The following is a 22217-nucleotide window of genomic DNA, read 5'->3' on the forward strand; positions in this document are numbered from 1 at the left end:
CTGGTATCCAAGTGAGGACGTGATTTGTTGGACAACTCGTAGCTTCATCAATGAGAACGCAGAAAATTAAGCGAGCAGTAGAGCTTACTTCTCATGTGTTTGTCTCAATTACAGATATATTAGCTTTTTAGTTCGTGGCTGCAAGGCTGAAACATCGCAGAATTTACGAAGCAATGGCCCAGAAAAAGACTCCCAAAACCCACTCCAAAAAAGGTCAGTACCCTTTTCTCCGACCCATCGACGCACCTCTCCCATATTTCGGTAGCATTTTCCTGCAATTTAAAGTCTTACACCTATCGGGAAATATGCATTTATCGCAGAACGAAGGCAAATGTTTTAAATAAATGATTTGTATCTTTTCTTCAATTCGGCTTACATACCGACACGATATGCAACACAATTGACCGCTTTCTCTGCTGGATCCTCCGTGGTTCCCACTATCCTCTTGAGGAAAATGCGCGTCCTGCTGGGTGTGTAGAAACAGTTTTAACCGGATGTAAAACATAAAATTTCAGTCAAGTAAAGACAATTTGTGTTTTTCACCTATGCCGAATTGAGTAGTGGGTTTTATTTGTTTATGCAAATGTTTTAATGTGTGTCATTAAAATGGTTTGCTTTGGCTCTAAACAAGATAATATTTAACTGCATGAATTTTCAATAGAGTCTGGTTTAACGTTCTCACAAAGCAAGAATTCGAGGCTAATTAAGCAATTTATTTTCTAGCAGTCAATATATCCGGAATACTGTGTTGACTTTGGCTGTCCAACTAAACAAAATGGTTAAGTATAGATGAAATAATGCTCTGCCTCTGTGTGACTGATAACTTGTTTGTCCAGCGGTAACATGGAAGTGAGCCCTGTAAATGACGCTAAGCTAACCTAGCTACCATAGATGATGGTTTGCTTAGCTAACAAAAGCTAACAAGCTATTAACTTTTTAACAGACAGCAGTTAGGGGTTGAAGACAAAGTCAGACAAATCCACCGTATATTACATGTATAGGCCTGACATAAACATTAAAGGTTGTTTAATAATCAGAGCAAAGCTTCATCATGATCACATAATAGTACACAAATATTTCTGTTATTATAAATATGACTGCTGTGAGTTCATGGACCTTCTCATCCTTTCTTGCTTTACATCTTTGTTGTTACTACATTTATTCTTGTGATTCTCCCACACCCCATATTTGCACACCATTGTAGTTGAATTACATTTTGATATTCAGAGTTTAAAATTGGGAAAACTCATTCATTTTCTATTTACATTTTTTTTTACTTCTAATGGTTGAAAGCTACTGGATATTTCCTATTTAAATACTAGTGTATGAAGTTGTTTGTTTTAAGGCTGATGCATTAGAGGCATTTGGCACATTTCTGTAAATTGTATATATATTATCTAGTAAGTTAAGGTCAAGCTGCAACCATCATTGATTAATTGTGCAATTCCCCTCAGTACAGTCCAAGGTGTTCAGTTTCAGCGTTAAAGTAAGCCGTGTCAAGCACTTGAAGTATTTAAATAAAATATGATCTGGTGTAGAATAACTTCCAAAAAAAACTTGCATCGTAAGAATTCACTTGTGTTAAATGTCCACTTTGTGAGGTATAACATGATCTGCAGAATGCACATACTGTCCCTTTAATTCTCCCACAGTTAAGAGTGTGTGTGCATGCTTGTGTGTGTGTGTGTGTGTGTGTGTGTGTGTGTGTGTGTGTGTGTGTGTGTGTGTGTGTGTGTGTGTGTGTGTGTGTGTGTGTGTGTGTGTGTGTGTGTGTGTGTGTGTGTGTGTGTGTGTGTGTGTGTGTGTGTGTGTGTGTGTGTGAACAAACAAGTGTCAAGGTTATTGGTGGGCTATTCTGTCCTCAATGGCATCTCGCACACAGACACACACACTCACACACACTCTAATAATAGTGTGGATCAGGTTCTGGATGGAAGAGGAGGAGCTCTTTATTTCTCTGTCACTTTCTGTGCTTCTCCTTCTTCACTGACACTATCTTTATGCTGGTTTGGACGATTCATCATTTGGAATATTTGTATTTCTTCTATTTTTATCCCTTCAACAAAACCCTTTTTTGTACAGTACTTTGTCATCTTTTGTAAAGTTTAAATAGTTTGGATTTTGTGTAATTCTTATTTTCTCAGTGTGGAAAATCTTTTTTTATTTTAAAAGTTTGTTATTCTTTGCAATGGTGGTTTAGTGTGCAACTATTATTGAAACTACTACAGTCTTCCTCAAGTGCTTTGACGTCTTTTCAGAAAGTCTGAATAGTTTTGGCACCCTTTAATTCCTGGACTGGAATAAAGGTTTCCATCGTATTATATTCTGGTACACATATTTGTAATTCATTGTGATGGTGGTTTAGCCTGCATTTGCCTGGTTCTGGCATCTTTTTTTGAGACATGCAACGCTACCGCCACTACGGCTCCTCCTCACCTCCTGTAGAGGAGATCAATGCTGAAAACGAGGAGGAGGAGGAGGAGGAGGAGGAGGAGGAGGAGGAGGAGGTGTACACTGAAGAAGAGGAGCCACTGATAGGTTTATCAGAGGAAGAGGAGGAGATCCAAGAGACAGGTAGGCCTGGTGAAGGATTTTAGATTTGACCTGGTTTGGTTTGGTTCTTATCTTGCCTGGTTTGGCCCGGTTAGGGAGCGTTAAAGAGGAAGAGGTCCCTCAGACAGAAGTGGAGGTGCAGCCTGTTGTTCAGGAGACAGGTATGAAGAGTTTGTGAGCTCGGTTTGGCATGGATTGGTTTTGTTTGGTATGGTTATTTAAGTGTTTAAACTGAGAAGTTAACCATAGTTTGGGTTGTCCTGGTTTACATTGGTTTGGTTTGGGTTTGTGAACTTTGTGGTATGCATTTAATGGAAATTAAAATACATCCTGTAGCTTAATTTCACAATAAAAGCCTTACAGTGAAATTAATTGTTTAGGAAACAAGGCATGAATTGGTTTGGTTTGGTTTGGCATGGTAAGTGTGTGCTTATAAGGAGGAGAGCTCATGATATACAGATGGATAACTTTATAGTTTGGTTTGTTGTGGATAGATTGTTTTGGGTTGCCTTATGCCCTTATTATACTTTCAATGCAAACTTAATACATCCTGTCTAGCTTATTTTCACAATACCAGCCTCCCAGTGTTGGGTTAGAGTTGTTTCTTGGTGTAAATTGGATCCAGTGGTTCATCATGGTTTCTATTTGTCTTGGTTTGGCATGTTTAGACATTGGCTAATTTCCTTTCATAATATCTCCTGGTATGGCTTGATTTGACATTGGTCCATCTTAAAGTATTAACAGAAAATCTGATATTTATTTAATTTCATATTCTATTTCCTTGCCTGCTGACTAACAGCATTTGAAGCTTTGAATGGGTGTATTATTAAGTCTTGGAGCATTTATATTTCCAAACTAGTACCTTTTTATGGATATTTTTCCAAAAACTAGATCATTTTCTACACATTGACAATGTTCTGCATCAATCATCAGAATTCATTATTGGGAGCTAGAGATCCTGAATATACATGTATATATGTTTCCTTAGGTCTTGTTTGCAGTATAAGCAGATTGGGCCGATCGGAAGTCAAATGAATTTTAAAGGCAGTTTAATTATAGTTCCGCATGCTATTGGCATCCCACATTCAGTCTATTCTTTTTTCTTCTTCAAAGAACTGGATATTCCATTAATGTTTATCCAAGACTAAGAGCTTCCACGTTGTGTTAAATAGGATGAATTGGACCTTTACCTGGTTAGCTCCTGAAGCTCTATTGGTTGATATTCCATCCTCTTGCATTAACACCTCTTTAAATAAAACATTTTAAAGACCCCATGCACACTTGTTGTACCCAGCATGTTGCATCACTGCAGAAACAAAACCTTTTAACTTTTAGAAACAAAACTCAGCACCATGCTAACAATATACCAAGCTATTTCTGTTTCTGCCTTTAACATTAAGGCCATTACTGTTCATTAGATGAAGCTATTCTAGTTGTCAGTGGTGTACAAACAGCTGTTCTCTCTCTTTCTCTCTTTATGTCAGGGTCATGTTGACTGCAGGTCTCTCACTCTATTCCTGGGTCGGCATGCCCCTTTCTGCTCCTGCCATATTGTCTTTTTATCAAGTGGCACAATGAATACATACTTAAAAACCCTTTTTATAAGGACCTAAGTCAATTATGTTTTGTATACAATATATAACAGTGTTTTCTTCCATCATAACTGAATAAAACTACATATTTAAGCTTTGAGATTTCCTCTTACCAGACACTGTAAAATACTGTCTTCGGTTTAAATTGATTGTAAATATATTCTGTGCAAAAAACATCTGTTCCAAAGAGATCCCCTATCTAACTTTCTTCCTGAGGTTTATAACATATTCCAAATTACATTACATTACATTACATTGCATTTAGCTGACGCTTTTATCCAAAGCGACTTACAATAAGTACATTCGACCAGGAAGACACAACCTTGAAGAAAACAGAATCATATAAGTACATCCGGTTTCATAGAGTCAAACATTTCAAGTGCTACTCAACTGGCTTTAGATAAGCCAGTCCTTTATTAGTATAAAAGTGTTTCGTTAATAGTTCTAACGCTCGAAGTGGAGTCGAAAGAGATGAGTTTTCAGTTTGCGCCGGAAGATGTGCAAGCTATCTGCCGTCCTGATGTCAATGGGGAGCTCATTCCACCATCTTGGAGCCAGGACAGCAAACCCACGTGTTTTCGCCGATGGGAACTTGGGTCCCCCTCGCAGCGAGGGCGCAACGAGTCGTTTGGCTGATGCAGAGCATAGTGCACGCGCTGGGGTGTACGGTTTAACCATGTCCTGGATGTAGGAAGGGCCAGATCCATTCGCAGCACGGTAAGCAAGTACCAGTGTCTTGAAGTGGATTCTAGCAGTTACCGGAAGCCAGTGAAGGGAGCGGAGGAGCGGAGTGGTGTGGGGAAATGTAGGAAGGTTGAAGACCAGACGAGCCGCTGCATTCTGGATGAGCTGCAGAGGTCGGATGGCACATGCAGGTAGACCAGCCAGGAGGGAGTTGCAGTAGTCTAGGCGTGAGATGACGAGAGCCTGGACCAGAACCTGAGTCGCTTTCTGAGTCAGCTGGGGACGTATCTTCCTGATGTTGTAAAGCGTGTATCTGCAGCAACGGGTTGTAGCAGCGATGTTTGCAGTGAAGGACAGATTGTTATCTAGGGTCACACCCAGATTCCTTGCAGTCTGAGTCGGGGAAACAACTGAGGTGCCGATGTTGATTGTTAGGTCAAGAGTGGGACAATCTTTTCCCGGGAGGAAGAGCAGCTCAGTCTTGTCAAGGTTGAGCTTGAGGTGGTGAGCAGACATCCACTGAGAGATGTCAGCTAGACAAGCAGAGATGCGTGCGACGACCTGGGTCTCTGAGCGGGGAAAGGACAGAATTAATTGGGTGTCGTCAGCGTAGCAGTGGTAAGAAAAACCATGCGGGCTAATGACTGATCCGAGCGAGTTTGTGTACAGGGAGAAGAGGAGGGGACCAAGAACAGAGCCCTGAGGGACCCCCGTAGTTAATTGACAAGGGTCGGACTCAGACCCTCTCCAAGTCACCCTGTAGGTACGGTCTTTCAGGTATGAGGTGAGGAGGGAAAGAGCAGAGCCTGAAACTCCAAGTTTTTGGAGAGTGCGAAGGAGGATCTGATGATTCACCGTGTCGAATGCAGCAGACAGGTCCAACAGGATGATGACAGAGGAGAGGGATGCAGTTTTGGCAGTGTGCAGTTCCTCCGTGACAGCAATGAGAGCAGTTTCTGTGGAGTGACCTGCCTTGAAACCAGACTGGTGCGGATCCAGAAGGTTGTTCTGATTGAGATAACAGGAGAGTTGTTTAAAGACAGCGCGTTCAAGTGATTTAGACAGGAACGGGAGGAGAGAGACAGGCCTGTAGTTTATAACATCAGACGGGTTGAGAGTGGGTTTCTTTAGGAGAGGGTTTACTCTTGCCTCCTTGAGACTGTTTGGAAAGTGACCAGAAGTTAGAGAAGTGTTGATGAAATGGGTGAGAAACGGTAGAATATCAGGAGCGATAGTCTGAAGGAGGTTTGAAGGGATAGGGTCCAGAGGACAGGTGGTAGGGCGGGCAGAGGTAATGAGGGTAAGAACCTCACTTGGAGAGAGAGGGGAAAAGGAGGTAAGTGTGTTGGTGGAAGGAGGGTCTGGTGACCCAGCGGTGAGTAAAGGTGAGTCAGAAAAAGAAGAGCGAATATCATCAACCTTTTTTTCAAAGTGGGTAACAAAGTCGCTTGACAGAAGTGAGGAGGGGGGAGGAGCTTTTGGAGGGTCCAAGAGGGTGGAGAAGATGGAAAATAGTTTTTTAGGATTGGAATAGGAAGATTGGATCTTATCTTGAAAGAAAGTGCTTTTTGCCTGAGAGATCGAAGCAGAGAAAGAGGAGAGGAGAGCTTGATAGGTTAGGAGGTCGTCACGGTGTTTGGATTTCCACCATTTCCGCTCTGCTGCCCTAAGGACGGTTCTATTAGCACGCAGTGCATCATTTAGCCAGGGAGCAGGAGGGGACTGACGAGCCTGCCGAGATGTGAGAGGACAGAGCTAGTCCAGAGTGGATGAGAGAGTAGAGAGGAGAGTTTCTGCAGCAGAGTTTGGAAGCAGGAGTTGGAACGAATCAGAGGAAGGGAGGGCTGAGAGCACCGACGAGGCAAAGGTAGAGGGGGAGAGGGAGCGAAGGTTACGGCGGACAAGTGTAGGATGGGAAGAGATTAGTTTGTTATGTTTGGAAAGGGATAGAGAGAATGAAATGAAGAAGTGATCGGATGTGTGGAGCGGGTTTACAGAGAGGTTAGAAGTAGCGCAGTTCCTTGAGAATATGAGATCAAGGACATTGCCAGCTTTATGAGTCGGTGGGGACGGAGACAGTGAGAAAGCAAAGGCGGTTAACAGAGATGTTAGTTCGTCTATCTTCCCCGTCTGGAGGTTGAAGTCTCCGAGAAGTACAGCGGGCTTACCAGTTTCAGGGATGAGTGAGAGGAGATTATCTAATTCCTCCAAGAAGTCCCCCAAGGCGCCTGGTGGACGGTAGAGAACAACAATGGTTAACTGTATAGGATGGGTTACTGTGACGGCATGGAACTCAAAGGTGGAAGGAGTGAAGTTAGGTAGCTTGAAGAGGGAAAAGCTCCATTTGGGAGAGAGCAGGAGAGCAGTGCCACCTCCTCTGCCAGTGGGTCTGGGTGTATGGGAGAATGAATATGCTGTGGAGAGAGCTGCTGGGGTGGATGTGTTGGATGGAGTAATCCAGGTCTCAGTGAGAGCAAGGAAATCCAGAGACTGCAGGGAGGTGTAGCCAGAGATGAAGTCAGCCTTAGGAACAGCTGACTGGCAGTTCCACAGGCCACCTGAAACTAGATGTTGGATCTCAGTGGAGCATGTGGGATAGACGAGAGCAGGCCGGTTATATCGATTACGAGATACACGGGGCCAGTGATAATTGCGAGAAGACACATGAACAGGAATGGAGAAAATACACATGATTATAGCATGAGGGGCTAAACAACAAAATAAAATGAAACAAAATAGAAAATAAAAACACCAGCGATACTTAGCTCAATCAAAGTAGGATTTGCCTCCTCTTTGCCTCCCTCGTGACTCCTGTAGGACTGCAATGTCTTTGTCAGTCTTCGGCTGTCTGACGCTGAAGCTGACGCTCCAGGAAAGTGATACCTAAAAATGGACGCCTGATTTCTCAGTTCTTAAATGCGGTATTTAAATGCTTTTTGAGCTAAAAGATTACTGAGTCACGCGGTTCTACTTCACGCAATCAATAGACTGGCCCTGCCTATATTAATAATGCAGGCTTGAGTGCTGAGACCTGTGAAGCAGGTTTCAAATGAATTATGGGTGTTTGTTTTTCAAATGTGAAATCTGTAAAGCCCCCCTTCGACCAATGTGTCATTTTAAAATCTTTGGCTATATAACTTTGATTTGATTTTCATGTCCCCAGAGGGAAAGTCAGCGCCAGTGGATAGCAAGAATGGAAAGAGGACGGAGAGAGGATCAGGAGGAGATGCAGCAGCAGCAGCAGCAGCAGCAGGAGGAGGAGGAGGAGGAGGGGCTAAGTACTCCATGTTCACCTGGTTTGTAGTCCTCGCCCTGCTCGGAGTCTGGAGCTCCGTGGCCGTCGTCTACTTCGATGTTGTGGACTACGACAGTGTCATCGGTAAGTTAGAGGATAATTGTGACTTTTCTAGGTGCAAGAAACATGCAGTTCTGGGATGTCGGGATATTAGTAGACTATACCGATACTAGTGAAATTCCATGATTCTCTCTTCTGCTTTCAAAGTCTTGAGAGTTTAATTTAATTAGATGTTATGAATCAAAAATGTTAACGTCTGAAATCAAATTTAAAAAATGGTCATGGAATCTTTAAAAATAGGAAGTTGGTTTCTTATTTTGAGGATGTTGACTGCTAATAGTGTTGTGTTGTCACACACACACACACACACACACACACACACACACACACACACACACACACACACACACACACACACACACACACACCACCACACACGCACACACACACACACACACAGACACAGACACAGACACACACACACACTCACACATCAGACAGTATGTTTCAACATCTGTCTTTATGTGGTTATGACAGTCATACAAGCTCTTCCTCTCAGACACACACACACACACACACACACACACACACACACACACACACACACACACACACACACACACACACACACACACACACACACACACACACACTGCTGTTACGTGTCAGATGACATGTTTATCTTATCTCAAACTTCACCTCCTCTGACTCACGATATGAGATATAACTGTCTTCTGTGTCAGGTTTACATTCCTGCTTTATATGGAGCTCTCTGTGTTAACTGAGCTGTATGTTCAATTAGGCTTGTGTGTTTCCTCTCTCTGCTCTGTGACTAAAGTCTGTCAGGGCTGCATGATCTGTAAAATATATAACAAAACTGAAACATCTGCAGTGTCAATCTAATTGTTGGAATATTCATTTAAAATAACTTATCATGCAGGTCTGTTTTTAATCTGTATTTCTTTGTACTAATTCAGCCCTTTTCACAGCACTCAGAGGTGAACATGCTATAGCCCTTATTGTCTTCTTCTTCCTCCTTCCTCTCTGTGTTTTCTCCTCATGCAGCCAGAGCGAAGGAGTTTCGCTTGAACTTTTCAGAAGTTTTACAAGGTACACGGTTGAGATTTAAACTGCAGTCGTACAGCTCCTCGTTCCACTGTGTGCTTCACCATATCCTCCTAAGAATATCATGAGTTTAGAAGGATAAGATGGGAGGGAAATAGTTGAATTAAAGTGAGTTTAGACAGGTAGATTAATAATGAAGATGTAAAACAAACCTTGTGTAAAAATGCTGGAGTTAAGAAGAAAATGCTAATTTAAATCATCTAATGTGAATTCAAGCTAACCACTAAAGGCACCCAATAACAGAAAAAAGAACCCAAAGATTCAGGCAGCAGCCGACCAGAACCTCCGTGTTGTGAGGGGTTAAATGACCGTTTCTTCAATGGAGTCTGGCGTATATAAAGAGAGTATAGAAAATGACACCAGATAAGGGCTCAAGTTCCTCATACCACCCCACTCTGACACATCTAACATAACCTGTTCAGATGAGGAGACACTATGATGATGTTGGTGTTTAGCACGTATGTAAATGACTGCAGACAAAGCAAGAGAAAGAGAAACTAAACTGTGGTTTCTTACTAAACCAAAATGAGAACATGGAAAACCACAAGTGAACAGATAAGCTCACACAGCAGTATGTTTGCTCATCTGCAAAAAGGACTTTTATAAGAAAAGCATAATATATACTTAAATCAAAAGTATGAGTATTTCAAAAATGTGTTTCCAGATGTTGTTCTGGTTGTATATTTCTAAAGACAAATCTCACTAACTTGGATTATTGTATATTGAAGTAAGCCCTTGTGGAGATTTAGTAGTTTTATGGGTCACAAAAAGATGACAGACAGAGAGCGTCCTCCTCCACCACATCCTTCCTCTTCCTTCAACTTTACCATTCTAAATTAATACTTCATGCTCGTGCTTTTTGCCATACTGTTATGTGCTGCTTTTAATATGCTGTGCTATGTGTACTTCGTATTAGCAGTGTAGAAATGGATGAAATTAAGAAAAATGCAACTCCAGTAACTACACTGATTGTTGTAGACCATAAATACTTGCTTTTTTTAACCAAAGCTCCTTGCATGACTATACAGTATACGTTGAATATATATGCTGTGTTGGTTAGGAGGTCATAATAATATCACCTTTTTTCATTTTCTTGTACATGTTAATAACTTTTGAATGTCTCATCTTCTTAGGAATGCAAGAAGATTGCTATACATTTCTGCCTAGTGAAAATGAATATATTACATGTTTACTTAATGAAACTGTGCTTAAACAGCCTCCTATTTTCATTTCTTATAACCACCTTCTTGAAAATGTTGGTGTTGTGATATTTGTGCATGTCTTTTATAATTTTTGAAATTAGCATGTTACTCCTTTGTCTTTTGGTCATAAATCTCGTATTGTTTTTTTGTAAAATGCTCAAATGTGTGTCTCAAATTGCAATAAAGTCGCATATTCTGAAATTGCTGCATACATATCCAAAGACGTTCAAAACACTTGAATAATATCAGTAAAATTCCACAGGTCTTAACTAGAAAATGCTTCCTCTGTGTGCACGTAGCAATTGTTAATCTCTTACAACAGAAGATTCTACTTGCATCAAAATTGCATTAAAACTAAATATTCAAAGTTCAGTCTTTTAGTTTAAAAATAATCTTATTTTCCAGCCCGAGTGGTATATTTATTGTGAGTTTTTTGTTCTCCTCTCAGGCAAACTGACGGCCTACGACACTGACGGGGACGGAGACTTTGACGTGGAGGATGCTAAAGTTCTTCTCGGCAAGTCACCTTTTCTATTTATTATATCTGTGCCTGTTGTATCCGTGTGATGCCTGACTGATGTGGTTTACAGTTGAGTTGGGGTGCCTCAGTTTGAAACAGTAACCAGTCTTCCTATTGTGGTTTACTAAAGCAGAGATTTTCTTTTGTTGCCTGTAAGAAAGAAAATCGGCATCATGACGTTTGAAAAGACACTAACAGTTGGAACCTTTCTGATATTTAAAGGAGGTGTTCAAACGACCTGTACTAACTTTTAATAATACTTGACTCTTTATTTGGTATTTGACAACGTATTCCTCTCAAAGTCTAACAAATCAGTTACTGTATTGCATCTTTCTTTTTTTGGTCTATTCAATTATTATTCAAACGTGGCCACGCAAGATTATTGGGTTTAAAAGTCACAGATTTATGGGAAAAGTCATGTGATAAAGAGTCTTTTATTTATTCCTTAGATTATTTATTTATTTTAAATTTAGATTTTCTTTTAACTTTGTTTACATTTAATTCACTTATTTATAGAAAGTGTATCATTTCATTTGTTATTTATATTAAGATTTGTATCAGACAGTCCTTCTTACAAAACCAGCCCTAATTGTAGATGTGGTTTTTTAAAAGTTTATTCAAGGAAAGATGTCCTCCGCCGTTCTTTGGTTTAAGACAGGAAGCCTGACGAGACTGAGACAGGAAGTTAAAACGTATTTATTGTTGTCTATGCTTCATATTCAACATCTTTAACTCTATCTTTCTCTTTCCCGCTTCATCCTTTATTTTATGTTTTTGTTACGGTCACTTTCCATTTTTTTACACCTCCCTCCATCTCTTCCTTTGCCTCCTTTTCCTTTACAACACCACCTTGTGCCTCCCCCTTTCCAACTCCCCTTTTGTTCACCTCCCTCCCTCCTCTCTGCATGTCTTCCCTCTCTCTCGTCAGGCTTGACCAAAGATGGGGACGGTAGCCCGAACGCCGAGTCTCTTGAAGAGGTTCTTGATATTTTAGCAGACGAGGGCTCTGATTGGATGTATGGCTTCTTCACCTTCCTTTATGACGTAGTGTCCTCGCCTGTAGAGCAGGGCGAGAAGGAGGAGAAAAAGGAGGAGAAAGAGGAGGAGGGTGGCACGACCTCCTCTGATGACGGGGAGGTCAAACAGGTCAAACTGGACCTTCAGAACCAATAGCAGGACAGGAAGCAGAGCCCACAGCCAATAGCAAGGATCTGTGGTCCCACTACCGACCAATCATAAGGAGGGTTGGGCGGGGGTTGTAGAGGCCATGATGGACCTGGTTTCAACTGCAGGGCCAAACTGGGAAACAGTCCTTTTAAAAGTACACTTAAGTTACCTGAAAACACTCGTTTTGGGTCAATAAAGCTGTTAATCAGCAGGAATAGTTTGCCCCTAAAATTAATATGTAAAATACATTTTCATTAATTTAATAACATTTCATTTTAAAAAGGACCTTCCTGCAAATATGTTATCGTAGCTTGGAAATGTTACATATTTTGGTTTGTGTGTATTCTACGCTTGAATACAAATCTGAGAGATTTGTAAAAATGAACTTGCATTAACATGTTTTTTTATCTTCAATGTTGCTTCTTACAGTATAGGACTATACATTTGGACTTTTTTTCCAATATTTTTGTGTACATTTTGCACTCAGTTTTAGGCTTTGTTTATTTGTACCTACTAAAATCACCTTAAGAGTCCTTGACATAAAATATTTTAAATTAATTTACTAAATTTTACTAAATAGTTGTTTTGTCATAGTCACGTTATCTTCATGTAGGCAGGGACTGTTTTTAAATCAGTTTGTGTGAGGGTGGATACTCTTCACTCTGACATTTAAGATTGTAAAATTGGTTCTTTCATTAATTATTTAGTTTTATATGTTGTATTAGTTTCGTTATATTCAGGTCTTGGTACAGTTGCAGGCAGGCTGTATTGAGGACATGTGCTGTATTTTTTAATTTGACATTCAAGAATGTAAAAATGTATTTAATTTCTATCCTAGCTTTATTTTATTATTTATTTATTACACAAAATATCTGCCAGAAAAGAACATGTTTTCTGTCGTGGAAGGCGGTCGGGCCAGAAAAAAGTAAAAAACAACATTCCTCCAAATATCATCTAGGACCGTAACTTGGCAATGACTGTTTTAAAAACGTTTTCTGTGATAAGTCTGTTTGCACTAATATGCTTGAATTGTTGGCACTTTCTGATTTCCTTAACACCATTTGTATATTCACAATAATGTGATTACTCTCACCTCTGCTTTTTCTGTCAATTTGTGTTGCTGTAAAATGGTTCAAACCTGAATACACTGATTTTCCCATTAAGCTAAGTTGTGTTGGTCAGGAATAAACAGGAAACAGTACCAGATTAAACTCTTCGTTAAGCCATATTTTGACAAAAATGTAAGTGTAAACGAAGCTAGTGAAATCTGCAATAAAACAGAATACAAATGTTTGTTTAAATAGCTTTTTGGGCAGGTGGGGGTTGATTCTTCTTGAATAGAGTTGATTTTGCGAGGCAGCACACTATAATATACAGACATACTAGTTTACATTAACTTCCTCTGCTGTTTGTCCTGTGCAGATGAAAAGAAGTTAAAAGTTCCTGCTCCCAGGAAAGGTATCGTACGAAAAGTGTGTTTTTGTGAGTTTCCCAAACTAGTATTCTGCCAACAGTTGACTGATCTGTGTGCTTGTACATGTTGTAGAGGACAGGAAAGAGGGGAGGAAGAGGGGTAAAAGTAAAGGTACTGTCCACTTTGTTCCGTAAATGCATGACAGCGTGATCCCAAATAACTGTAGTTACCCACCTTTACTAAATCTGAGAAGTGTGCATGTCACTGCAGGCTTTAAAGGAGACAATCAATAGGCGTCAATATCAAAACTTAAAATAACACAAGCTACATGCAAACAAACACGTGTCCACTCCTGCTTTATTTGCATTTGTCGTGTTGTTGTTCAGGTAAATCATTGGAATTAAAATTGTGATTTCTTTATTAACATTTTTGTTTTATTGCTGTATGCCAATAAAACCGAAAACTTAAAGATGTATAATCCCCTTCAGCTGTGTTATTGAAACCAATAACCAAATAAATATTAACTGTGATACCTCAGGCAATATACAGTGTAATTTATTATTTAATTGACCTTATCTGGTGATGTGTTCAGATGGCTTTAATTAGGCATTTGCAGTTATACTTCTAAGAATATCTATCCTTCTCATATCTCTGCTGTAGTCAACATTGCTGGTATAAATAAAATATTTAGCAAAATGTTAAGTGTTTTTGCATCATGTTTCTGAGGTATTGGCTGTGTTTGAGATGATATACTTACACACTATTCTTACTTAGTATGACATAACATTGACTCATAAATAATATCTAAATTGAATGTACAAAAACGTAACTTTACCAGCAGACAATACTTCAGTTTTTATGGTTAAATCTGTTTTGCCGTGGAGTGTGTTGTTGGTTTCAAAGCAGTCGAAAATATCTTGAATATTTAATGAATTTTGCAACCCTAGTTTTGGTCAACTTTGCCTGGTGTGATGATTTTGATATTGTTTTTAGCTTTGGTAGCAAACATTGTGTGTGTATTGTTCTAGAAGAGAAGACTTTAGAAGACACTGATCCAGAGATTAAACTCCAAAAAGGTAGATCTATCCCTCTGAATTATTTTTTGTGATTTAGTTTAATCTGTTGGTTTTAGTTTCACTTATTTATTAACGGTTAAAAGCAGAAAACAAGCTCCTTTTTGTGAATTTTTATTTTTAAATAATTGGATATTTTGGTATCTAGCTGAAGCAGAGAAGAAAGATGCTAGAGAAAACACAACCAGAGGTACAGAAATCTGCATGTTTGATATTTTCAAGCACGGCTTTGATTTAACAGCTGATTGACCTAAAGGATGTTGTTTGTGTGTTACCTTTTTTTGGAATAACAGCCTTGCAGACCCACAAATATTACATTTGATCAAACACTAAGAACTTGAGGTGGGCGATAACTCAATAAAATATATCGACTTAATATAATTTTAGCATAAATGTAATGACCTAAAGTATATGGATTTGTTTTGGCTTTTATGTAGCTGCATACAAAAATAGGGATATCCATCTGATATATGATGCATACAAAGTTTATTGTACACTAATAGACTTTGCTTTTAAGTGCACTTTAACAGTACAGTACCTGCATGTACTGTGTGATTATTTCAAATCCTTTCCTTGATAGTTCTGCATGATTTGGAAAATAACTAATTATTTTGACTGACACAATGGAGTGGCGAAGTCCCTCCCCTTCCGGTGGACCTCCATGGGACCTTATTTGGGAAAAATTATGTATTGAAGTCAATGGCGAGAGAAAGATTATCTTTCGATCCCGTTTGAATTGTGCCACGAATTACACATGATGTTTCTCAATTTAAAAGATAATTTTGCAAGTCAAAAAAATAAAAATGTGTCGTAAAACTGTGAAGTAACACATTGTTTTGTGTGAAACGCTCAATGAACTACATCTCTGGTCTCGCAGACTCGCACAATAACACACGTCACCAAGATGGCCGTCACTACTGTCTTTTCAAAAAAGGGATTGACTACCCTCACTATCAACACGTCCAGAAGAATGTCATGCAAAGCTGCCTGCCTGCCTGCCTTCCTTTGATTCGCTCTGAACTGCCTGATCTTTTTAATGTTCAATGTCAACCATTTGTGCAGATAGCATGAAGTAGAAAAGATCGCCGATGCTAATGTAGCGTTAGCGTTAGCATTTATCCCCCGGGCTTAAATGGTGTATTATAGAATGATCACACCGGTGTGACAGTACTCTTCAAAGGGTTCACGAAATATGACTACTACTCTTACTGTTTAACATTTTGGGTTACTTAATGTTACTTCATGTTAAGGCTAATACAAATTACAAGGCTAAGGCTGTAATGCTAACTAACGTGCTTGCTACTAGCTAGGTAGCTAACTTGATCCAGCCACTCCTGGTCCTTTCATCAGACGGGAAGCGAAAGAACGAGCAAGAACCATTGCTGGTATGATACCAACCTGGTACTAAGCACACGGGCATCTTGTTAAAGTTATCTTATATTAGCTATCTCTTATTTAGTGGAGGAAAACAATTGTGACATCAGTTATGACATCACTTACGCGACTCTGGGATTTGTAGTCTTTCTAGTTGCGTATTTTTCATAGTCTTATATTTCAACAGTTTTACGACAAACTGACTTTTTTGACATGGAAATTATTTTTTAAGATTAACAAACATCATGTGTAATTCATGGCACAATTCAAACGGGATCGAAAGATACGTTTTCTCTCTCCATTGACTTCAATGCATAATTTTTCCGAAATAAGGTCCCGAAAGTAGATGGGCGTGACTTCGCCACTCTATACCTCATTCAGTTATCTTCACATACTTGGCCTAAGTTACCAAATTGTGCTTACTGCAAATTTGGATTTTGCACTATAGTCTATATTTCGGTTTTGATAACATTTCGAATCATCATCATTGTGCTATTTTCTATAACACTTCCTAAGTTGCTTTGTGTGATCCCGCTAACAAGCCGATAAAAGGCGTGTTTGTGAGTGGTTTTCAAACTGCGGTTAAATCCAATAGCCCGGCCCATCAGAGGAGCCATGCTACGCTCTGCTCTGAAGGAAGAGCTAAGGATGATCCACGAGAAGATCGAGGCCAAAAGGATCGCCCGGATGGCAATGGCTGAGATCAAGGCCTTCCTTGCTGAGGAAGAAGAGGAACACGAGAAGGACTGGGTGCTGAAGACGAAGACGCTGGAGGAAGCACAGAAGCACCTAATGGAGGAGAAGGAGAGGATGGAAAAAGAGAAGCAAGAAATGGAGAGATTGGCAAAAGAAGAGAGGGAACGACTAAAGCAAGAGAGGGCAGAGATGGAAAAGATGGAGAAAGAGCGCCTAGCTAGGGAACGAGAGAGGATGGAGAAGGAAAAAGCTGAGAGGGAACAACAGGAGAAAGTTAGAGTGGAAAGAGAGAGGGCTGAAAAGGAGAGGATGGAGAGGGAGCGAATCGCAAAAGAGAGAGAAAGAATAGCCCAAGAGAAGGAACAGTTAGAGAAGGAGAGACTTGAGAAGGAGAAGATCGCTAAAGAGAAAGCGGAAAAAGAAAGGCTGGAAAGGGAACGCATCGCTAAGGAAAGCGCTGAAAAAGAGAGGCTCGAGAGGGAAAGCCTTGTTAAAGAAAAAGAAAGGATAGAAAGGGAACGCATCGCCACAGAACGAGCCGAAAAAGAGAGACTTGAGAAGGAGAAGATCGCTAAAGAGAAAGCGGAAAAAGAAAGGCTGGAAAGGGAACGCATCGCTAAGGAAAGCGCTGAAAAAGAGAGGCTCGAGAGGGAAAGCCTTGTTAAAGAAAAAGAAAGGATAGAAAGGGAACGCATCGCCAGAGAAAAAGAGAGACTGGAGAGGGAAAGCCTTGTTAAAGAAAAAGAAAGGATAGAAAGGGAACGCATCGCCAGAGAAAAAGAGAGACTGGAGAGGGAAAGCCTTGTTAAAGAAAAAGAGAGGCTGGAAAGGGAACGCATCGCAGAGGAAAGAGCTGAAAAAGAGAGGCTGGAGCGGGAACGCATTGCCAAAGAAAAAGATAGGCTAGAAAGGGAACGCATCGCTAAGGAAACAACAGAAAAAGAAAGACTAGAGAAGGAACGCATCGCAAAAGAAAATGCCCAAAAAGAGAGGCTAGAGAAGGAACGCATTGCCAAAGAAAGAGCTGAAAAAGAGAGACTAGAAAGGGAACGCATTGCTAAGGAAAAAGCTGAAAAAGAGAGGATAGAAAGGGAACGGATAGTTAAGGAAAGAGCTGAAAAAGAGAGGATAGAAAGGGAACGCATCGCAAAAGAAAATGCCCGAAAGGAGAGGCTGGAGAGGGAACGCATCGCAAAAGAAAGAGCCGAAAAAGATAGGATAGAAAGGGAACGCATCGCTAAATTAAGAGCTGAAAAAGAGAGGATAGAAAGGGAACGCATCGCCAAAGAAAGAGCTGAAAAAGAGAGGATAGAAAGGGAACGCATCGCAAAAGAAAATGTCCGAAAGGAGAGGCTGGAGAAGGAACGCATCGCAAAAGAAAGAGCCGAAAAAGAGAGGATAGAAAGGGAACGCATCGCTAAAGAAAATGCCCGAAAGGAGAGGCTGGAGAAGGAACGCATCGCAAAAGAAAGAGCCGAAAAAGAGAGGATAGAAAGGGAACACATCGCTAAATTAAGAGCTGAAAAAGAGAGGATAGAAAGGGAACGCATCGCTAAATTAAAAGCTGAAAAAGAGAGGATAGAAAGGGAACGCATCGCCAAAGAAAGAGCTGAAAAAGAGAGGATAGAAAGGGAACGCATCGCAAAAGAAAATGCCCAAAAGGAGAGGCTGGAGAAGGAACGCATCGCCAAAGAAAGAGCTGAAAAAGAGAGGATAGAAAGGGAACACATCGCTAAATTAAGAGCTGAAAAGGAGAGGCTGGAGAAGGAACGCATCGCCAAAGAAAGAGCTGAAAAAGAGAGGATAGAAAGGGAACGCATTGCTAAATTAAGAGCTGAAAAAGAGAGGATAGAAAGGGAACGCATTGCAAAAGAAAATGCCCAAAAGGAGAGGCTGGAGAGGGAACGCATCGCCAAAGAAAATGCCCAAAAGGAGAGGCTGGAGAGGGAACGCATCGCAAAAGAAAATGCCCAAAAGGAGAGGCTGGAGAGGGAACGCATCGCAAAAGAAAATGCCCAAAAGGAGAGGCTGGAGAGGGAACGCATCGCAAAAGAAAATGCCCAAAAGGAGAGGCTAGAAAGGGAATGCATTGCCAAAGAAAAGGATAGAATCGCCAGGGAAAAAGAGAGGGTAGAAAAGGAACTAGTAGCCAAAGAAAAGGAGAGAATGGACAGGGAACGCATCGCCAAGGAAAGGGCAATAATTGCTCAGGAGAAGGAGAGAATTGAAAGGACAAGACTGGAGAAGGAAAGGACGGAGAAAGAGAGAATTTCAATGGAAAAGGCGCTGATGGAAAGGCAGAGGCTTGCTAGAGAGAACGCTGCTCGGGACAAGATGGAGGCGGAGAGACTGGCAAAGGTAGAAGTGAGGAAACCAAACTCTTCCCAACCAAAAGCTCCAACAGCTGAGGAAAAAAGTGAGCGACCAGTAGTAAGAAAGGCGGTGGAAGGGAAATTGGCCGTGAGTGCAAAGCAAAAATGACCGCAAGAGGGGAGGATCGTTCCCTTTTTGAAAAAAATATAAACTGTACATTTGTGTCATCACTGAGCAGGTCAACTTTTATATCCTGTGCTTCTCTAGTGTAACTACCTATGGAAAAACAACCTGCTGATTGGTCTGATTTCTACTCTAATCTTTTCAGTATTCAACATCCTTTTGTAGATTTGATGATTTTAAATCTGGAAGAAAATCTTGAAAATCCTGAAATGTGTTTGGCAGATTTTTACCCAGTTTCTAGTCCGTTGCATGTTTGGTTGATTTGGTTTTATTTGGGTGATGATATCAGCTAAAGCAAGCAAACCCTTTTGTCTTATCTAATGATGCAAGCGTGAATATGTTTTTTTTTGCAAATAGTTCTGCAGCTTTGATAAAATGTGAATGTAATATTTATTGAGTTTCAACGTTTTTAATTTAATTTGAAAAATCAACTTTTGATTGATCCAAAACCAAAAAACATTTGGCTAAAATTCAAACGCTGATGTCATTACTAAGCATTGAATGTTTAAAGCATAGATTTTCTGTTTGGATTCATCAATGTGACATTATCTCAAGGTTAATAGTTTGGTTAAAGTGTCGTCTTGCATAACACAGAAACTGTGCTAAGACTGTATTTGAATAGTTTTCAATGTGTGTGCTGTCATTTGAAACCTCGTCATTGTCCACTTAAGGGATTCATTTGCTGATACTTGAGAGTAGTTGTGTTTTTGTTTTTTTTGTGCGATATGGTCATCCCTTTGGTTACTGGCTTTTATCTTTGCGTGATGATGGTTCATTAGGATTTACATTTTATTAAGTTTTGAGCATTATTTAATTGTCGGTAATGTAGAGAAAAGAGCTGGTTTGAAGGGGGGTAAATTGTGTTTTCAAATAACAAAATGACTTATCTTCTGCTTTTTTGCATCCTCTCTGAAATACTTTTCCTTCAAAGTGTGAGAAAATCTGTGGAAAATAAATGTTGGTTATCAAATTGTGATATGTTTGTCTTCCTTCTTGGTGATAACTGAGATGTAAAAGTAGCTTGATAATGTGTGGAGGGAGTACGTGTTGCCATTACCTGCAAACACTTTCATTTTAACATGAGTAATGAACAACACATTCTCCTTCCTTTTATTTAACGTATCTCCCTCCAACACAGCTTCCTCCTTTCTTATCTTGTTTCCTTTTCCGGCTGCTGTAACTCAAGACTTTCTCTTCCTTAAAGTAAGAAATGTAAGTGTGTGGTTGATGGATATGTTGAATTCGAGCACATACTGTTTTCTTTAAGGCACTGGCCCACTTACCTGTAAACCACCATCAGTCATAAATAGTTTTTGCATTTCCTGCTGTTTTTGTCTTTCTTGTCTTCTTTATCACACACCTATACACAGTGTGGGTTAAGACTTCTTCGTCAGCTTTTTACTTTAGTGAAAAATGAACAAAGTTTGGTTCCATGGTTTATTAAAGGCTATTTTAGGTGGTGTTCCAATAAAGGAAAACTAAATGTTCCTTTATTTTACTTTCATTTCATTCAATCAAATGTGAAAGGATTGTTTTGAAACCAAAAGTGTATTCCAAAGAACACATTTTGAACAAGTCTAATGTTCATTCCCTGGCTGTCACCATTAAAAAGATAGTTTACTTCTCCATAGTTAGTGTTTTACTTACAGTAGATGCAGTTTAGACATCCAAAAGTTACATTTCAGTTTAAGTGTACACTCCATTAAGCTGTATTTACGCTCTTTTTAAAGACTCCAAAATCCATTGACAAAAACAGTAATTTGACCTTGCATAACACAGTAGTTGCAGGTCTACCAAAAGTCACATAATAACAGAAAATACCTCGCCAATAGAGGAAGCGATAAACCATAAACTCCTGTGTTCTGCGGGATCAAATAGCTGTTTTTTTCAATAGAGTCTGGTGCATTTGGGCATATTTGTCCTGCTTGTTCTACTGTCTGTTTCTACAAACTGCATCTACTATAGGTGGTACACTGACTCTGGAGAAGTACCTTATACAACCACACTTCAAGACATCACAACTATCCCTAGCATTGAGTAGTTTGTTTATTTATTTATTTAGTTTTGCTATATACTGTATATCCTAAAATACGAAAGGTGTGATTAAGTTTGCATGTGTCTGATTTTATTTTTGCACTTGAACCTACCACACAGGGTTGAAGGTGGCAGAGAAAACACATGTAGAACATTCACCTAAGGAGAAAATGGGTGAGGAGACACACACACACACACACACACACACACGTCTATTGTCTCCTAGACAAATAAGCTGACTCAGACCTGATGATATCTGGGTTTCTGTTTCAACTTGTTCCTACTCAGAAAGCTGTGTTACAAAACACACACACACACACACACACACACACACACACACACACACACACACTTGTGCCAGCTCCACCCTGCTTCAATTTCACATTGACAATAAACTGAAATACAATTAAGCTACTTCATTTTGTGTTACTTTATATTTCTACTGTTCTGCATCTCAGAGGCAAATATTGTACTTAATACTGAAATACATTTTCTTTAGTTTATTTACAGAATCAGACTAATTCAACCATAATCAACAAATAAATGATATTAGTATATTAATAAGATGTTATTGTTCCCCAGGGGATGCAAATGTTACCCAGTAGCACATCAAGTAATGTAAATGTGTAATAATTTGTCATGTTATCGATTATTCCGTGGACAGAAACATAAATTAATGCATAAACATTTATCAGGACAACACCTAGAAAGCCCCGTTCAAGGGAATTAAATGTATATCCTATATTTACCTTGTCTGCCTGCTTTCCTCTCTTAAAGTTTTAAAAACCAAAGATGCAACCAATCGGCACGCAGCAGCGCCAAACACCGTCACCCCAACACAGGAGACAGGTGTGTGTTGTTAATATATTACCAGATATAAAGTAATTTAAGTAGAGTTACCATAACTGAATGCTCATCAAATATTTTTTAAATGAGTACAGTGTATTAAACGGGGGTTCATAATTGATTTCCAATGTTTATTCCTCTCTTTT

The 22217-nt window shown here is 39.8% G+C and overlaps 1 protein-coding gene across 31 annotated transcripts in view; it reads left to right on the plus strand.

Moving 5' to 3' along the window:
• The window catches only part of unm_hu7910 (un-named hu7910), a 32154-nt gene continuing 9937 nt past the window's right edge, over positions 1-22217 (plus strand). For 8 of the 31 annotated variants that reach the window (XM_034213883.1, XM_034213882.1, XM_034213874.1 and 5 more), the window contains exons 1-7: positions 1931-2574; positions 2649-2714; positions 7993-8208; positions 9190-9234; positions 10900-10968; positions 21346-21399; positions 22003-22074. In XM_034213883.1, the coding sequence (XP_034069774.1) occupies positions 2403-2574; positions 2649-2714; positions 7993-8208; positions 9190-9234; positions 10900-10968; positions 21346-21399; positions 22003-22074 (694 nt within the window). In that variant the 5' untranslated portion in view covers positions 1931-2402. Of the gene's footprint in view, positions 214-1858; positions 2575-2648; positions 2715-7992; positions 8209-9189; positions 9235-10899; positions 10969-13560; positions 13597-13684; positions 13724-14580; positions 14629-14773; positions 14816-16594; positions 20514-21345; positions 21400-22002; positions 22075-22217 lie in introns of those variants that run through there. The other 23 variants (XM_034213877.1, XM_034213887.1, XM_034213888.1 and 20 more) reach the window with 14 other exon arrangements.

The sequence above is a fragment of the Gymnodraco acuticeps genome, unplaced genomic scaffold, assembly GCF_902827175.1.
Source record: "Gymnodraco acuticeps unplaced genomic scaffold, fGymAcu1.1, whole genome shotgun sequence".
Classification (NCBI taxonomy): Eukaryota; Metazoa; Chordata; class Actinopteri; order Perciformes; family Bathydraconidae; genus Gymnodraco; species Gymnodraco acuticeps.